This window comes from Amblyraja radiata, chromosome 1, assembly GCF_010909765.2.
Source record: "Amblyraja radiata isolate CabotCenter1 chromosome 1, sAmbRad1.1.pri, whole genome shotgun sequence".
NCBI lineage: Eukaryota > Metazoa > Chordata > Chondrichthyes > Rajiformes > Rajidae > Amblyraja > Amblyraja radiata.
This window is the reverse complement of record NC_045956.1, coordinates 23251320-23269274: the sequence shown is the minus strand read 5'-3', so window position 1 is coordinate 23269274 and position 17955 is coordinate 23251320. Positions and strand designations below refer to the sequence as shown.

The following is a 17955-nucleotide window of genomic DNA, read 5'->3' as shown; positions in this document are numbered from 1 at the left end:
CAGCAGGAGGCGACAAAATGAGTGTGTGGGGGGGGGGGGGGGGGTGTATGATTTTATTTAAAAATGGCACATAAAAAGAAAAAATGTTTTGAGGAGTGCAAAATCGGATGTAAAATGAATGAGCTAGCTACATGAAAAAAATGACGGAGTTTAATGACGGACTGCTGGCGTAGCATGGAATCAAAGGCCGAATGTGGCACCCACAAGACAGCCAGGCAGAAACGCACACAGCCACACACACACACACAGAGTTTTAAATATAGATAGATGGAAGGTGGTCAGATTTCCAGTCACTATTGCCTAGCTTGCCATCTCAAGCCATGACTAAATATTACATCAGGTTGGAACCGGCCTTCCGAAGGTTGATGGTGGGGGTGGGTGGGGGGGATGAGAGAAGATGGGATCAGAGCCAGATGGCTGGAAATAGATGTGTGGCAAAAGAATAGAAGTATGAGAGCCACCTTTGTGGGGTCTTAGTCTGATGCTAATCTTCATGGTTATCATGGGAATGGCCAATGATCCTCACCCCTGTAATCTGTAATTGCACTCTCACTAATCCTTACAATATTATATGCCTTCTCTTTTGTTTTCATGCTGTCTTCTCACTCCAATCTTTGAGCCACTCTATCATCTTGTCGACCCGATGCCAATTTACTCATGGCTCAGAGAGCTATACAGAGATTATTACCTTTTTTGTTGTTGTTTTAGTTAATTTAGTCCGTAGCTGCGCAAATTCCTTCAGCAGAAGTGCTTTCATTTTTCAACCTACATCAGCGGTACCCACATGGAGCATGACAACTGGATCTTTCCCACCTCGTCCCCAATTCAGATCAAATCCTCCCCCAACATCAATGACATTACTGTCTTCTTCCCAGATGCCTTGTCATCCTGCTGATTGATCAGCATCTGCAACCAATTTCAGCTGGCGCCAGGTCATAGCAATAGTTAAGGGCCAGTCCCATTTGGCGATTCATATCAGTGTCGCCAAAAGATTTAGAATATTTCAAAATCCAGCAGCGAAATGTTGCGACACTTTAAAAAACACCGCACGTCATACGTCATCACGCCGCAAATTTTTCGGTGAACTGTTACGTCAGCAGTCGCCGAAAAAAATCGCCAAGTGGGACAGGCCCTTAAGGCTACGATTTTTGGCAACTAATCTAACTGATCCTTTAGACCTTTATCACAATTAAGTCTGACCACCTGAGTGTGCTGAGAATCTGGTTCAGAAGAGCTGGAACACATGGAAAGAATTGGCTGGCGCAGATAGCCAAGGGAAATTGGGAACATCGCTCTCATTCAGTGTGGGCTAAGAACTCTGCCATCCAGTGCAAGACGCTCTTGGTGTTGGTGAACATGCTGCACATGTGCCCATACCGTACCATAACAGTCACTCTATTCATCCAAAGACCAAGAACGAATTGCTTCTGTTGGCCCATGCCTCCAGAGAAAGCAGGGGGACATTTATCCAGTGTAGCCCCTATCCAATTGGCACTTTGGTATGTGGCTGTTTCAAGGTGTCCATCCAACCGAAGTACACAAACACAAGGGTGGCACAGTGGCGCAGAAGTATAGTTGCTGCCTTGCACGCCGGAGATCCGAGATCCGAGTTTGTTCCCGACTACGGGTGCTGTACGGAATTTGTACACTCTCCCTGTGACCTGCGTGGGTTTTTTCCCCCCCGAGATCTTTGGTTTCCTTCCACACGCTAAAGACGTGCAGGTTTGTAGGTTAATTGGCTTGATATAAATGTAAATTGTCCCTGGTGTGTATAGGGTAGTGTTAATGTGCAGGGATCGCTGGTCAAGCGGACTCGGTGGGCCCGAAGAGCCTGTTTCCGCACTGTATCTCTAAACTAAACTGGGGTATCAGTCTGTGTTGTGGTTAACTGTGTTGCAGAGGATGAACCTGGCCTCGTCACCATGCAACATTGCTGTATTCCTTGTCCTTCGTAGAAATGTTTCCGTAACACCTACACCTTTGACCATAGCTCCATCTAGCAATGATCAGCACAGAACATCCTGCAGGCTCCACGGGAGAAGGACATCATGGATCCTGCTAAATGATTTCCTGAGCAGGCTGTCAAAGGCGTCACAAGAACATACAAATAAACACCAAGATCGTATTTGACTGGCAGTGAGAGGGACACTTCCTGTCAGATCCTTCCTACAAAAGCCAGTCTCAATCCTATTGCATGCTTTCCTCAAGATGGCTGCAGTGAGGATGCGAAAAACATTCACTTCTTCCCACACTGTGCATTTGTCAAGAAACATAGAAAACAGGTGCAGGTGTCGGCCATTTAGCCCTTTGAGCCAACACCGCCATTCAATACGATCATGGCTGATCATCCTATATCTAGAAAAGAAGATCTAGAAAATGATGCAATGGTCCTTACCAGATTTGCTCAGAGCTGGTGGGCAACAGACCTTGGTTTATGGGCTGTCCTCAGGGGGCTCATTGAGACAAACATAAATTGCTTTGGGAAGGTCATCGTCAGTGATGGATACTATTTGCTTCACTTGAACATTGTTGGTGTTGTGGTAAGGATATGTCCATAAGTGAATGCTGCCAATTGGCACATTCCAAGTTGTGGACATATTTACTGAGGGACACACTGAAGCTTGGTACAAAGGCTTTGTGGGGAAGGACCACATACTAAGGCTCTGCTGCAATGAGATGTTGAGATATGGGGGGCTGGTTTACCATCTTTCAAACACTTGACAGGTACATTAATAAATGAGGAAACTTAATTGATCCATTGCAAGACAATGCATTGGATGGGTAGCACAATGACTGTAAAGGAGGAAAAGTGCACCAGTTGCATTTATTGTGTGTAAATCATGAATAAGATCTATTTTTTACATTTTTTTTAAATGGCTTTACACAAAAAGTGGAAAAGCTGTTGAGCCATGAGTCGGTTTCACTTGATGCTTGTGTGTACTAACGATACCCTCTTAATACACAGATTTGGAATCTCCATTGACATCAGTGGTGTTTCAGGTTCCAATCTTGAGCCCAGCAACAGATATTGGGCCATCTGCCATTCAGCAACTCCAGATTTCCACTCTTGTAATTGCATCCTTGCAAATCCAAGTCATTCTAAGTTTTGATGCAGATGGTTCGGGGAGGCGCATTATATTTTCTGTGCGAGATGACTGGATTTAATTTGAATGTACTGACACCACGGTGTTAATTGCAGGAAAGCACATGCTTCATATGGTCATAAGTGATAGGAGTAGAATTAGGCCATTCGGCCCATCAAGTCAACTCGGCCATTCAATCATGGCTGATCTATCTCTCCCTCCTAACCTCATTTTCCTGCCTTCTCCTCATAACATCTGACACCCATGCTAATCAAAAATCTATCTATCTCTGCTGCGGAAATATCCAATGACTTGGCCTCTCCAGCCGACTGTGGCAAAGAATTCCACAGATTCACCACCCTCTAAAGAAATGTCTCCTCAATTATTTCCTAAAAGAACGTCCTATAATTCTGAGGCTATGACTAGTGCTAGACTAGTGGAAACATCCTCTTCACATCCACTCTATCCAAGCCTTTCGCTATTCTAAACGTTTCAATGAGGTCCCCCCTCATTCTTCTAAACTCCAGCGAGTACAGGCCCTGTGCCGACAAACACTCATCATAGGTCAACCTACTAATTCCTGGGATCTTTGCTGGGATACCGAGTCCCAAACCATACATAATACTGCAGATGTGGTCTTAGCAAAGTTCTGTGTATCTGTAAAAATACATCCTTGCTTTGGCACTGCAATAATCTTGTACTAAAGGCCAGCAAATTTATTTCCTGTACCATTTATTTTCTGCGCCTCGAAAATCTGTAAACCAGATTCCTTTGAACAACAACATTTACTTGTTATTTTCCTCTTCTTTTTACCAAAGAGTGACCTCACATCATCCACCCACTGCATTTTACATACATGCTAAAATAGATTTCATCAAGGGCATAACAGAACAATAACATTTATACGATTTGAAAGAACATCCACATTAGCATGAATGCTATAAGCCTACATTAAGCTAAGCATGATTTATTAGTCAGGCTATTGTTGCTGTGGGCAGTAACTGTCACAAGTATTCTGTCCAACTAAACTTGTACTGAACCATGTTTTCAAAGCAACATTACAGACTGAATGAGGGCAGGAATACAGCTCTGATCTTCAAAGATGAAACTCTCATCTTTGAATCACATATTTAATCAGCAAGATGGCCACTGCTAACTGTTACTGTAAATATGACCGTGCTCCGTATAAATAGGCCATAACAAGTATCATGTAGACTGGTTTGACTTGTTGCCGTGTTTCTCTTCAGCTGAGGGACAACGCAAGATCCTCCACTACCCTCTGTGAATAACGTTTTGACAACCAGCAAACATTTCATTTTTGGTTCAGACACAAAGCAGTGGTCAGATCATCTAAAGCCTTACCATAGACAGCGTTTTTCAAGCCTCATTGTTCCCCACTTTTGCTTATTTAAACTAGAGGATCAATAGATTTAATCCTCGGACAATATTCTATGGTTTTGAATGGAGGACAATAGTTCAGATCTTTAGGAAGTAACATTTGATTGGTCAAAAACTCTTTTGTGATCAGAAAGCAAAAGAAAGTGAGGAGAATACATTTTAAAGCCAGTGTCAAGCTGATATTTGTAGTATTATGCTATTCTTTCAAGCATGAACGGCTCAACTTTGATATTTCTGTTTGTGCAGCGCCCAAGAGTCAAAGGTTATATACAAGCCTGTACACCATATATTTTCAAAATGATTTTTTTGTCCCTAAAAATTAGGATCTTCATTTATGGATACATCATCATCGGCATCTAAAATTGGGACAAGTGATGCCTTTTGCACACACATCGAAAATTATCCTGACTTGACAACAATGAGTCCTGTGTTACGGTGTGAGCAGTTATTATTCATTGTGCTTACAATTCCTTTCATAATTATTGTGCTCTGATATTGTGTGTTTTTAGCAAAAATGTTTGGAAACCGGCACAAGCTGAACAAGTCACAGGGTGAAACACAAAGTGCTGGACGGGTCAGCCAGTATCTGTGGGGGGAACGGATTGGCAAAGTTTTGGGTCGGGACCCTTCTTCAGACCAATTATAGTAGGGGGAAGATAGCAATCCACAATCAGTTTAAAAAAGAGTACCGACCGGAAATGTTTCCCGTCCATTCCTTCCACAGATGCTGCCTGACCTGCAGAGTGCCTCCAGCACTTTTGTGTTTTGCTCAAGATTTCCGAGACTGCAATTCCTCGCGTCTCCAAATCACAGGGTGGAGACGCATGGAACTGCAGATGCTGGAATCACTTGCTAATCTGGTATAGAAATCTGATAATTTAGGCTCCGTTACATGATAAAGAGAGTATTTATTTGAAAATTATACTGCCATTTGACACGGGCATTTTGTTACCAAATTATGTACTGTCCAAACATACGATCCAGCCTTTGGGAGACCGGCAGATGGATTCACCTACTGCTGCAGAGATGCAGGCATCTTCTATATGAAGTTTAGAAGTTGGGAGGTCATGTTGCAGTTGTCATTGACATTGACATTGACATGCAATAAGACATTGGTGAGACCGCACTTAGAGTGTTGTGTTCAGTTCTAGACACCATGTTATAAGATAGATATTGTCAAGCCTGAAAGGGTTCAGAGAAGATTTACGAGGATGTTGCCAGGACTAGAGGGTCTGATCTACAGGCAGATGTTGAGTAGGCTGGGTCTCAATTCCTTGGAGCGCAGGTGGACGAGGGGTGATCTTGTAGAGGTGTATAACATCATGAGAGGAGTAAATCGGGTAGATGCACAGAATCTCTTGCCCAGAGTGGGGGAATCGAGGACCAGAGGACATATGTTCAAGGTGAAGGGGAAAAGATTTCATAGGAATCTGAGGGGTAATTTTTTCACATAAAGGGTGGGGGTGTATGGAAAAAGCTGCCAGAGGAGGTAGTTGAGGCAGCGACTCTCCCAACATTTAAGAAGCAGTTAGACAGGTAAATGGATAGGACAGGTTTGGAGGGATATGGACCAAACGCAGGCAGGTGGGACGAGTGTAGCTGGGACATGTTGGCTGACATGGACAAGTTGGGCCGAAGGGCCTGTTTCCACACTGTATCACTCTACACAACGCTGTATCTCTAAACTAAACTGTAAAGTGCACCAAAAAGGCAAGTCAGCTGTTTTCATTCAAGCAGATGTGTTTTAGTGGTCAAGATGAGAAAAATAATGGTCAGGACCAACGTACTTCTGAAGTTTGATTTAGCATTAAAATAAAAAAAATGCAAAATTATCTTTATGGGCAAATGGTGGAAAAAAATGTCTGAATTTGGTTATTCAGAGAAATACTTTAATGCAAATTAAGCCGCCCCATTTAACAGAATAAAGAACAAAGGGGTTGCATAAAGTCACAACTGGTAGAACTGCACTTCACATCGCCAGAGATCCGGGTTTGATCCTGACCTCGGGTGCTGTCAGTGTGTGTTCTTCCTGTGACCATGTGGGTTATCTCTGGGGGAGTCCTGGTTTCGTCCCACATCCCAAAGGCTTGCGGGTTTGATGGTTAATTGGCCTCTGCAAAATTGCCATTAGCGTGTAGGGAGTAGATGAGAAAGTGGGACAATATTGAACTAGTGTGAACAAGTGATCGATTGTCGTTGTGAACTTGGGTGGCTGAAGGGCCTGTCTCCATGCTTTATCTCTACTCTAAACATCAAATAATATTGATTCATGAATGGTAAATATCATATCTTGTTTATAGAAGGGATAGAATATCCATTTATGGTGCAGCATGGTGAAACAGCGGTAGAGTTGCTGTGTTACAGCGCTTACAGCACCAGAGACCGGGGTTCGATCCTGACCCTGGGTGCTGTCTGTACGGAGTTTGTACATTCTCCCCGTGACAGTGTAGGTTTTCTCCGAGATCTTCGGTTTCATCTCACACTCTGAAGACATCCAGGTTTGTAGGTTAATTGCTTTGGTAATGAGAATAAGGGGTAGGCCATTTAGAACGGAGATGAGGAAAAACTTTTTCACCCAGAGAGTTGTGAATCTGTGAAATTCTCTGCCTCAGAAGGCAGTGGAAGCCAATTCTCTGGATGCTTCCTAGAGAGAGTTAGATAGAGCTCTTAAAGATAGCGGAGTCAAGGGATATGGGGAGAAGGCAGGAACAGGGGTACTGATTGTGGATGATCAGCCATTATCACAGTGAATGGCGGTGCTGGCTCGAAGGGCTGAAAGGCCTACTCCTGCACCTATTGTCTATTGCCTACTGTTATGAATGTAAAATTGTCCCTCGTGTATATAGGATAGTGTTAATGTGCGGTGATCGCTGGTCGGTGCAGACTCGGGACTTTTTTCTGCACTGTATCTCTAAACTAAACTAAATTGCAGCGTCATAATGCAAATTTGACAGAAAACAAACATAAAACATTAAACATAGAAAAATAGGTTCAGGAGTAGGCCATTCATCCCTTCGAGCCAACACTGCCATTCAATATGATCATGGCTGATCATCTAAAATCAGTACCCCGTTCGTGCTTTATCCCCTTATCCCTTGATCCCTTTAGACCTGGGTTATTCCTGGTAATATCTACCTTAAGACTGATGAAGGACCTGGGGATCAGTGGACAAGCCATACGCCAGGCCATCAAAGAAATATCAGGGGTGGCAGAGCAGAGTAGCCAGTGGCTCTGGTTGAAGAGGAAAGACCCCATTTGGTCTCCCAAATAACCGACTAGACAGATGCAGAGGGGGATGGTTCTGGGACGCCAGAATGCACCGCTGAGCCTACTGGAGACGCCGTGGGTTCAATCAGCGAAACGTCGATGAAAGTACGTGCCCACTTGATAACCCCAATGACGTGTCTGCCTTGCCTTTCTCAACATCGGAGGAGCATAGGTGAGTGCAGAAGGCTCCCGTCACCATCGGGAGTAAATTGATATTTGGAACTTTGGACTTTTAACATCTAGTCCTGTGTATTTGTAAACATAACTCCAAAATTAAACATTCTCAGTTTTAAACATGAATTGGTGTACTTAAACATTTTTGACCTCAACGAGAACGGTAAAAATCACAATCCTATAGTTTAGAATTAAAAGATGGCTTGAACTTGATCGGAAATGCCATGGATTATCATCAACCAAGGGGAGGGGGGAGGGTGGGAGGGAAAAGGGAAATGACACTTACCTGAAGAGGGCAAGGCTCAGTGACCACAGTACCAAGGGTTTCCGCAGCTCAAACTTTGTTCGTTGTTTCATCATGTGCCGACCACCAAATATGAATGCAGCATATAGAGCTGAATACAAGAAAGACTTCTTCCTGAAATAGTGGGGGGGAGGGGGAAACAAACACTGCTTCGTTAATGCAAGTTCTGTGAGAAGTCAGAGTTGAAACTGCTACATTTATTTTTGTCTGCAAATACCACTGTATTTGGCAGGGCCAAGGAATTAACTTCCAAATAAACCATGCACTCCAGGTAATTCAACACTTCTTTTGAGCTAGATTTATTTATCCGATAATCTAAATTGTAGTGAGAGTGGAGTGGAATTCCAATGCTTGGGGCATATCAAGTGAAAAAAGCATTGTCAGCAATGGAGAGCTGAATGGTGAGAATTATTCAGGCAATGCAACTGATTTTTGTTTTTAAATGTCTCTGAGATTTTAAAACTATTAAATTGAAGTAAACAAGTTAAATGTAAACTTTATGAAAGCATTTTGTAAGGTTTAAATTAAGGAAACAATCAAAGAGTAAAGCAAAATAATTTGTGCTGCCCCAGCAATAATTTATGCTTCCCCAACTGGGAAGTCACGTTGGAAACTTGGGCTCACCGCTAGACTCGGTGAAGCAAAAGATTAAATGAAGCTGAATCTGTCACGTTACAAAACATGATTTTTTTTCAATTTGAATGTCTGAACCCTAGTGGCTCCAAACAGAATTGCCAGCCACAGCCAGCACGTTTCAGCTCAATGAGTGTTATTTTATGCTGTGAATCAGCATTCACTCACAGCACAACAGTAGAGTAATCATCAAATACACGGCAACGAATATAATAAGATGGTATGAATTGAAAATATTCAAAATATTTTAGAAGAATGAGGGGGGGACCTCATTGAAACAGACAGAATAGTGAAAGGCTTGGATGGAGTGGATGTGGAGAGGATGTTTCCACAAATGGCAGTCAAGGATTAGAGGTCATAGCCTCAGAATTAAAGGACGTTCTTTTAGGAAGGAGACAAAGGGAAATTTCATTAGTCAGAGGATGGTGAATCTGTGGAATTCTTTGCCACAGAAGGCTGTGGAGGCCAAGTCAGGGGATATTTTAAAGGCAGAGGTAGTTCAGGTGTCAAATGTTATGGGGGAAAAGGCAGGAGAATGGAATTAAGAGGGAGAGATAGATCAGCCATGATGAATGGCGGAGTAGACTTGATAGGCCGAATGGCCTAATTCTACTCCTATCCTTTATGACATTATAATATGCATAATTATTCATAATAACCGTCTATCCCGCAAGCCTTTGGGATGCGTGAGGAAACCATAGCACCCCAGAGGAAACCCACATGGGCACAGGAAGAAAGTGAAAGCTCCACACTGACAGCACCCAAGGTCAGGATCAAAACCGGATCTCTGCAACTATGAAGCAGCAGTTCTGCCAGTTACGCCACTGTGCAACCCTTTTGTTCTAAATTCTGTTAAATGGCGTGGCTTAATTCACATTAAAATATTTTTCTGAATAACCAAATTCAAACAAATTTTCATAATATGCATAATATTCACCGTATGGGTAGATGGGGTAAATATTTACTGTTCAATGTAATCACAAATCCATTGAGCTAATAAGGTGATGTCTGCATAGTACCACGTTACACTGTACAAAGAATAGCAGTACAGCAGGATTGGTAATCTGATCGAGTTCTGGTATTCCAGAGAAAGTAGGGACAAAGCTCGTGATGGAAATTAAAAGGTAGCAGTGAAATCACACCTCAGAACATTACATTTTTACAATAAAGGGCCTGTTTCCATGCAGTGTCTCCAAACTAGATTAATTTACAGAGCAGAACAGCAAGCATTCTTATCAGGATTAAGAGTGTGATTAATTTTCGGACACTTCACTTTTAAAACTATGACAGTTCATTACATTTGAATGAGAGAGTGAGGTTTTATCCTTTATATTGTGATGTTATATTTGGACCTTCTGTTGACTGCTACACTTTGTTAATGTCAATTAAATTTGACATTAAGGTAATAAATGTGAAGTCAACAAAATCCAAGCTAAATTAATGTGTAGGAAGGAACTGCAGACCCTGGTTTAAACCGAAGATAGACACAAGAAGCTGGAGTAACTCAGCAGGACACCAGCATCTCTGGAGAAAAGGAATGTGACATTTCGGAGTGAAGAAGGGTCTCGACCCGAAATGTCACCAATCTTTCCACCACCACCACGCACAAGAAGCGCAAGACAGACACCATTGTGCAGATGCCGAGAAGCGTGTTCAGCTCTGGCTGAACAACTTCTAATCTTGTGTGTGGACGATAACAAGAAGAAGCTTTGTGTTATGTGGGTGGTGGGGTGGGGGGAAACATTTTTAATCTCTTTCCTCGACAGATATGCAACTTTTCCGGATCGTATCTCCGTCTGTTCTGCGGCCTGACATTGTGGAGCTGACGGTCTCTTTGCAGGGGATCGACTTAGGGAGCTGAAACCGTGGGAGCCTGCGGACTTAACATTGTGGAACTTGAGATTCCATTGTCAGGGATCGACTTTGAGAGCTTCGACCGCCCCGATACGGGAGCTTCCATCGCCGGCTGCGGGAGCTTTGATCGCCCCGACTGCGGACGGATCGACTGCCCCGACCGCGGGAGGAAAGGAGGGTTGAATATAATACCTTATTGCCTTCGATCGCATGCTTTTTTGGTATGACTGTATGGCAAATCAAATTCCTTGTATGTTTTTACATACTGGGCTAATAAATTAATTACAATTACGATTATAAATTATTTGTAGTCTTCAAAAAAATTTCAACTTTGCAGTGCGTAAGCAAATTACATCATAATGCAATCCAATATAACTTTTTGTTCTCATTCAATAGTACATTTTTGTATAATTTTATATATTAAGAAAAATAACGTGGCTGTATAGTCTTCAGAAGGGTCTCGACCCGCAATGTCACACATTCCTTCTATCCAGAGATGCTGCCTGTCCCGCTGAGTTACTCCAGCATTGTGTGTCCATTTTAAGAATTGAGAGGTGACAGATATTACCAAAATTGCCAAAGGTTCAGAAGAAGGGAAAATGGGCATCTTGATTTTTTTTAATCCATTCCTTCACTTAACATTTCCAAATGTCTTTTCACCACACCTAGCCATAGATGTGATTACTGACAGAAATGTTTATAATCTGCGTACCTGAATTCCTAACATTGTTTGTTGTTGGTCAAAGCCTCTCAGCAGTAATGCGGTTCTGAAAACTGATTCCAACATTGACGCCTTTACACCACTTATTCCAACAACCTAATTATCCAGTTGAGTGCTGAGTTACTTAATTGCTTGTAACTATTTCTAGCTCTGTTGTCTCAAGATACATCTTGAAAACCATTATTGTGATCCCAGCTACAAAGACAGATGTATACCGCAATTCGTTCTTCCCCCGCACAATTAAAGCATGGAATAATCTCCACCCAACTATAGTTACCCAATCAGATGCAACTAAATTTAAAGTAGCTCTTTCTTCCCAATAACCCTTTCTGACTTAAGCCCTCCCTTCACCACCTCCAGTTTAAATTCCATTTGGAATATTTTGGAGGACCAAGAAACCAAGAACCAAGAACCATTGCGAAGTTTCTTCCCAGTTTCACAGCTGGGAATGTAGCGAAGGATGAGATTGAGCAGAGATGAACAATAAGTAAAAGGGAAGTAGGGCCGAATGGCCTACTCCTGCACCTATTGTCTATTGGAACCTTTGCTCAAAATTGGGCAGGGGAGAAAGAACATGTGATGCAAGGTGTGAATAGGAGTAGGACGGCACATCCGGTGAGAAACAGTTTTCACAAGTTTCAGAAGGATGTAGCAGTGAGAAATGTAATTTATCTTAGATTAACAAAATCTGGTTCTCACATAAATTGAGTGAACCTGCAATAAATTGGTATATTTGGAAAGCAAGGTGTTAAATGTGTGCTATGGAAGGCCTATAGTAAATCAATACTTCCAAAAAAAGCTAAATTATCAATGTCTACACCATTCCAACATGATCCCTATTAGTACACACACCCCGGTCTACATTGATGGCACTTAAGTAGAGATGGTCAAATGCTTCACGTTCCTAGGAATAAATATCACCAACAATTTGTTAAATACCTGAGGCAAGTTAAAAAATAAAAAAAAATTCACACTCCTGGATACAACGGGCTACGCACCGACAACCAATCCCCAAAGATTATGAAATGTGCAGAATTGTTTTGGTATACACAGGGAAATAAAAGATACTGGAACTCACAGTATTGTTTGCAATTGCCAAAATTAATGGGCTAGATTGCTGAGTGTGGCCAACAGTTCTAATCATAAACATAGAAAATAGGTGCAGGAGTAGGCCATTCAGCCATTTGAGCCAGCACCGCCATTCAATATGATCATGGCTGATCATCCAGAATCAGTACCCCGTTCCTGCTTTCTCCCCATATCCCTTGATTCTGTTAGCCCCAAGAGCTCTATCTGACTCTCTCTTGAAAACTCAGTGAATTGGCCTCCACTGCCTTTTGTGGCAGAGAATTCCACAGATTCACAATTTCTCAATCAAAAGGTCAGCGAGTGGAGATCTGACAGAAAAGACATAAAGAGCTGTTTATCATCAGTTTGCATATGTTTCAATCGTTCTCCACAACGATTTGCACAGCCATCTACACGTGGAGTCACAGGAGATCGCTCAGATGTTTAATAAATATTTCTTATCAATTTTTATTGTGAAGATTATGGAAGCCAAGGAATTGAGGAAAATGTAATGTGAGGTTGTGGATAATATATTAATTATCATAGAGGCAGTATTGACAGACTTAAAGCACCCAACTTAAGGGCCTGTCCCACTGCGGGGACCAAATTTGCGAGTTTAGAAGAGTTTAGGAGAGTTTTAAAAAGTGTCATGGTCTTGTTGTATCGCCGAAGTAGAACACCTCCTACGACCTCCTTAGACTTTGTGGAGAACCTCCTACGATTATATAGATGACCTCCTTCGACTATGTTGAAGACTAACTTTGACTAGCTTCGGGAAAATTGGACACCAAATAGTGGAGAGTGAAGACGACCACCTTTGACTACCTTCGACTATACCAACACCATCTGCGACTACCTTCGACTTCCTTCGATTAACTTTGACTACCTTCGATTACCTTTGATTTCCTTCGATTACCTACGAATAACATGCCGACCTACTACGACTAAACCTAAATATCGATTTTTTTTTTTCCATGCCAACCATTTTATTTGCGGACAATTTTCAGCATGTTCAAAAATACTCCTCGACCAAACTGAGGCCTCGAGTATGCGGGAACTTCTCTCGGGCATGAAGGAGAGTTACATAGACCTCCTAGGACCACGTGTCGACCAAGCTGCGAGTATGAGTCGAGCACAAACACTTCGAAACTCGCAAATTAGGTCCCCACAGTGGGACAGGCCCTTTAAGTGGATACATCCCAAGGGCCTGACCACGTGCATCCTCTCACCTTGCAGGAAACACGGGGAGATATTGTTCATGTCTTTGCAGAGACACTTGCATCATATTTGGCCACTGGTGAAGTTCCGGAAGACTGGAGGGTGGTTAATGCTGTACCGTTGATTAAGAAGGGCAGCAAGGGCAAACCAGCGAACTGCAGGCCGATTGGTGAGCCTGACATCAGTGGTGGATTAAGCATTCGGCCCTTCGAGCCAGCACCGCCATTCAATGTGATCATGGCTGATCATCCACAATCAGTACCCCATTCCTGCCTTCTCCCCATATCCCCTGACTCCGCTGAAAAAGCTACTTTTATAACTACTAAACCAGGTTCGCTTCTTAATAAACAGACACCACACAAACTGTTTGGTAGACCAGTTCACAACTTTACTTATTATCGGCCGATGGAAGGGAGGGAGAACTCCAGTTAAGTAACCATTACAGACACTTGACCGTCCTCCGTTCACCTTCTCTGAACAACAGAATTACATTGCCTTAAATAGGGTTTTTTTGTCCCCTTAGCACATTTCACAGACATTAGTCATGGTCAGAGGTACAGGAAAAGGTTTCCACAGAATGCATCACATCAAAGGCCTTTTGTTTACATAGTACAAGATAACATTGGCCATTTGGTTTACGACATTTTATCTTCACAGAGATCACCCTAGCTCTTTCGCTGGTTCCTCGCTGTCATTTGGTCCCTCATAAACATTGGCCATTTGGTTTATGGCATCTTACTTCAAAGATGTGACTAGCTGTTTCTTTCTCTGTCACTTCCTCACTTGGGAGACAATGTTATAGGATTTATTATCCCACACACACGCAACCTGAGGCAAGCCTAATTTGAGACTAAATATAAGCTGTAAGCTAGCCCAGAAGCCAATTTAATATCTTCTTATATTTTAACTAAAATTCAGCTTCATCACCGCTATCTTTAAGAGCCCTATCTAGCTCTCTCTTGAAAGTATCAAGAGAACCGGCCTCCACCACCCTCTGAGGCAGAGAATTCCACAGACTCACAACTCTCTGTGAGAAAAAGTGTTTCCTCTTCTCCGTTCTAAATGGCTTACCCCTTATTCTTAAACTGTGGCCCCTGGTTCTGGACTCCCCCAACATCAGGAACATGTTCCCTGCCTCTAGCGTGTCCAAACCCTTAATAATCTTATATGTTTCAATGAGATTCCCTCTCATCCTTCTAAACTCCAATAGTATACAAGCCCAGCCGCTCCATTCTCTCAGCATATAACAGTCCCGCCATCCTGGGAATTAACCTTGTAAACCTACCCTGCGCTCCCTCAATATCAAGAATGTTCTTCCTAAAATTAGGGGACCAAAACTGCACACAATACTCCAGATGTTGTACAAGGAGTAGGCCATTTGGCCCTATGAGCCAGCATTCAATATGAATCATGGCTGATCATCCAAAATCAGTACCCCGTTCCTGCTTTCTCCCCATAACGCTTGATTCCATCCTTTCAAAACAAACTAACCCGAAAACCAGAAGCACCTTATTGTGAGGCGAATCTGAAGAAGGGTCTCAACCCGAAACATCACATATTCCTTTTTACCAGAGATGCTGCCTGTACTGTGAGTCACTCCACACATTGTGTCTATCTTCGGTATAAACCAACATCTGCAGTAACTTCAAGCACAATACTCAAGGTTGGGGTTGGCACATCAATAAAAGGGACTGCGCTGTCACATCAAATGTGGAGGAAGGAACGGCAGATGCTGGTTTCAAACAAAGATAGACACAAAAAGCTGGAGTAACTCAGTGGGACTGGCAGCATCTCTGGAGAGAAGGAATGGGTGACGTTTCGGGTCGAGACCCATCTTCAGACTAGTTAGGTATAAGGGAAACGAGAGATATAGAAGATGATGTAATGAGATAATGAACAATGAATGAAACAAACGCAAAAAAGTAATGATGATAATGGAAACAGGCCATTGGTAGCTGTTTGTTGGGTGGAAACGAGAAGCTGGTGCGACTTGGGGAGGGATAGAGTGGGAGGGAATGCCGGGGTTACTTGAAGTTAGAGAAACCAATATTCATGCCGGCAGATGCTGGTTTAAACCGAAGATCGACACAAAATGTTGGAGTAACTGAGCGGGACAGGCAGCATCTCTGGAGAGAAGGAATGGGTGATGTTTCTGGTCGAGACCCTTCTTCAGATCAAATGTCCTCCCACACTGCATCTGCAATCTCACTCTACAACCACCAACAGATATTAAATACTTTGCTGAAGCTTCCTTCACTGATTATTTAAAAACAAGTGCAATCACTTGGGACCAACATCTCAGCTCAGGTGTTGAGAGAGAACATAGGAGTAAGTGTGTGCATGTGATTAGAGAGGGTGGGAGTGACAGCGAGGTGACACACAGAAGAATGCTCTGCCTCCCCTCCCCACCCTCAGCACCACAGCAGCCCATCCTGCCATCACGGCTTACAGGGATTCTTGAAGTGCCGATTGCCTTCCGAGATGCCTGTGCAGAAACCATACATTGGACTGTTTTTTAATGTAAATGTCACCCTGACCATGTTGTTCTCCCCCAAACTACAGGTGCTGGAAATAAAAGGAGGTGTGAGAAAACAGAATGCAAGGCAAACATTCTGTTTTCTCACAACCTCCTCCTCTCTGCAACTTAAAACTGTTTTCTTGCATTTTCAGTTCGATAAAAGGTTTTCTATTTTAAACATCAACTCCGTTTTTCTCACCTCTGATGCTGCCTGACCAACTGAGCTTTACCTATATATATTTTTTTTTTTTAAATTCCAGCATTTGTAGTTTATTTAGCAGCACAGCAGGTTGCCTAATTGCTCCAACTTACCAGGTTTACCTCCAGGTTCAAATCTCTGGTGCCGTCGATGTGGGAATTTACATGTTCTCCTCTGGTGCTCCAATTGCCTCCCTATTAACTCCTTGCTTTTAATTGCACCTGGTGCGCATGGATCGTAGGGGAATCAGAGGAGAGTTTGCGACCATTTGAAAGTAAAAAAAGATTAGAGGAAAACAAGTGGGTGAACAGGAATAACTATGAGAGCTGTCACAGAATCAACAGACTAAAAAAGTATGCAAGAAGGAACTGCAGATGCTGGAAAATCGAAGGTACACAAAAAAGCTGGAGAAACTCAGCGGGTGCAGCAGCATCTATGGAGCAAAGGAAATAGGCAACGTTTCGGGCAGAAACCCTTCTTCGAGTTTACACTTCTTCCCACCCTGCTTCCTGTAAGGACTCCATCCCCTACTCCCAATTCCTCCGCCTACGCCGCATCTGCTCCCAGGATGAGGCGTTCCACACCAGGGCATCTGAAATGTCCTCATTCTTCAGGGAACGGGGGTTCCCCTCCTCCACTATAGATGAGGCTCGCACCAGGGTCTCATCCATACCCCGCAACACTGCTCTCTCTCCCCATCCCCGCACTCGCAACAAGGGCAGAGTCCCCCTAGTCCTCACCTTTCACCCCACTAGCCGTCACATACAACAAATAATCCTCGGCCATTTCCGCCACCTCCAACGTGACCCCACCACTCGCCACATCTTCCCATCTCCCCCCATGTCTGCCTTCCGCAAAGACCGCTCCCTCCGCAACTCCCTTGTCAATTCTTCCCTTCCCTCCCGTACCACCCCCTCCACGGGCACTTTCCGTTGCAACCGCAAGAAATGCAACACCTGTCCCTTTACCTCCCCCCTCGACTCCATTCAAGGACCTAAGCAGTCGTTCCAGGTGCGACAGAGGTTCACCTGCACCTCCTCCAAACTCATCTATTGCATCCGCTGCTCTAGATGTCAGCTGATCTACATCGGTGACACCAAGCGGAGGTTGGGCGATCGTTTCGCCGAACACCTCCTCTCGGTCCGCAAGAACCTACCTGACCTCCCGGTGGCTCAGCACTTCAACTCCCCCTCCCACTCCGAATCCGACCTCTCTGTCCTGGGTCTCCTCCATGGCCAGAGCGAGCAACACCGGAAATTGGAGGAACAGCACCTTATATTCCGCTTGGGGAGTCTGCAGCCTGCGGGCTTGAACATTGAATTCTCCCAATTTTGTTAGCCCCTGCTGTCTCCTCCCCTTCCTTAGCCCTCGGGCTGTCTACTCCCACCCCCCAGCCCTCGGGCTCCTCCTCCTCCTTTTTCCTTCCTTCTCCCCGCCCCCCCCTATCAGTCTGAAGAAGGGTTTCGGCCCGAAACGTTGCCTATTCCCTTCGCTCCATAGATGCTGCTGCACCCGCTG

At 43.7% G+C, this 17955-nt stretch overlaps 1 protein-coding gene across 2 annotated transcripts in view; it reads right to left on the bottom strand.

Annotated features, from left to right (window-relative positions):
* The window catches only part of elovl6 (ELOVL fatty acid elongase 6), a 98085-nt gene that overhangs the window by 30728 nt on the left and 49402 nt on the right, over positions 1-17955 (bottom strand). Inside the window, exon 2 of one of the 2 annotated variants that reach the window (XM_033018856.1) lies at positions 8209-8340. The exons of the other annotated variant lie outside the window; for it this stretch is intronic. Coding sequence (XP_032874747.1) covers positions 8209-8340 — 132 coding nt within the window. The remainder of the gene's footprint in view (positions 1-8208; positions 8341-17955) is intronic. 2 annotated transcript variants of the gene reach the window in all.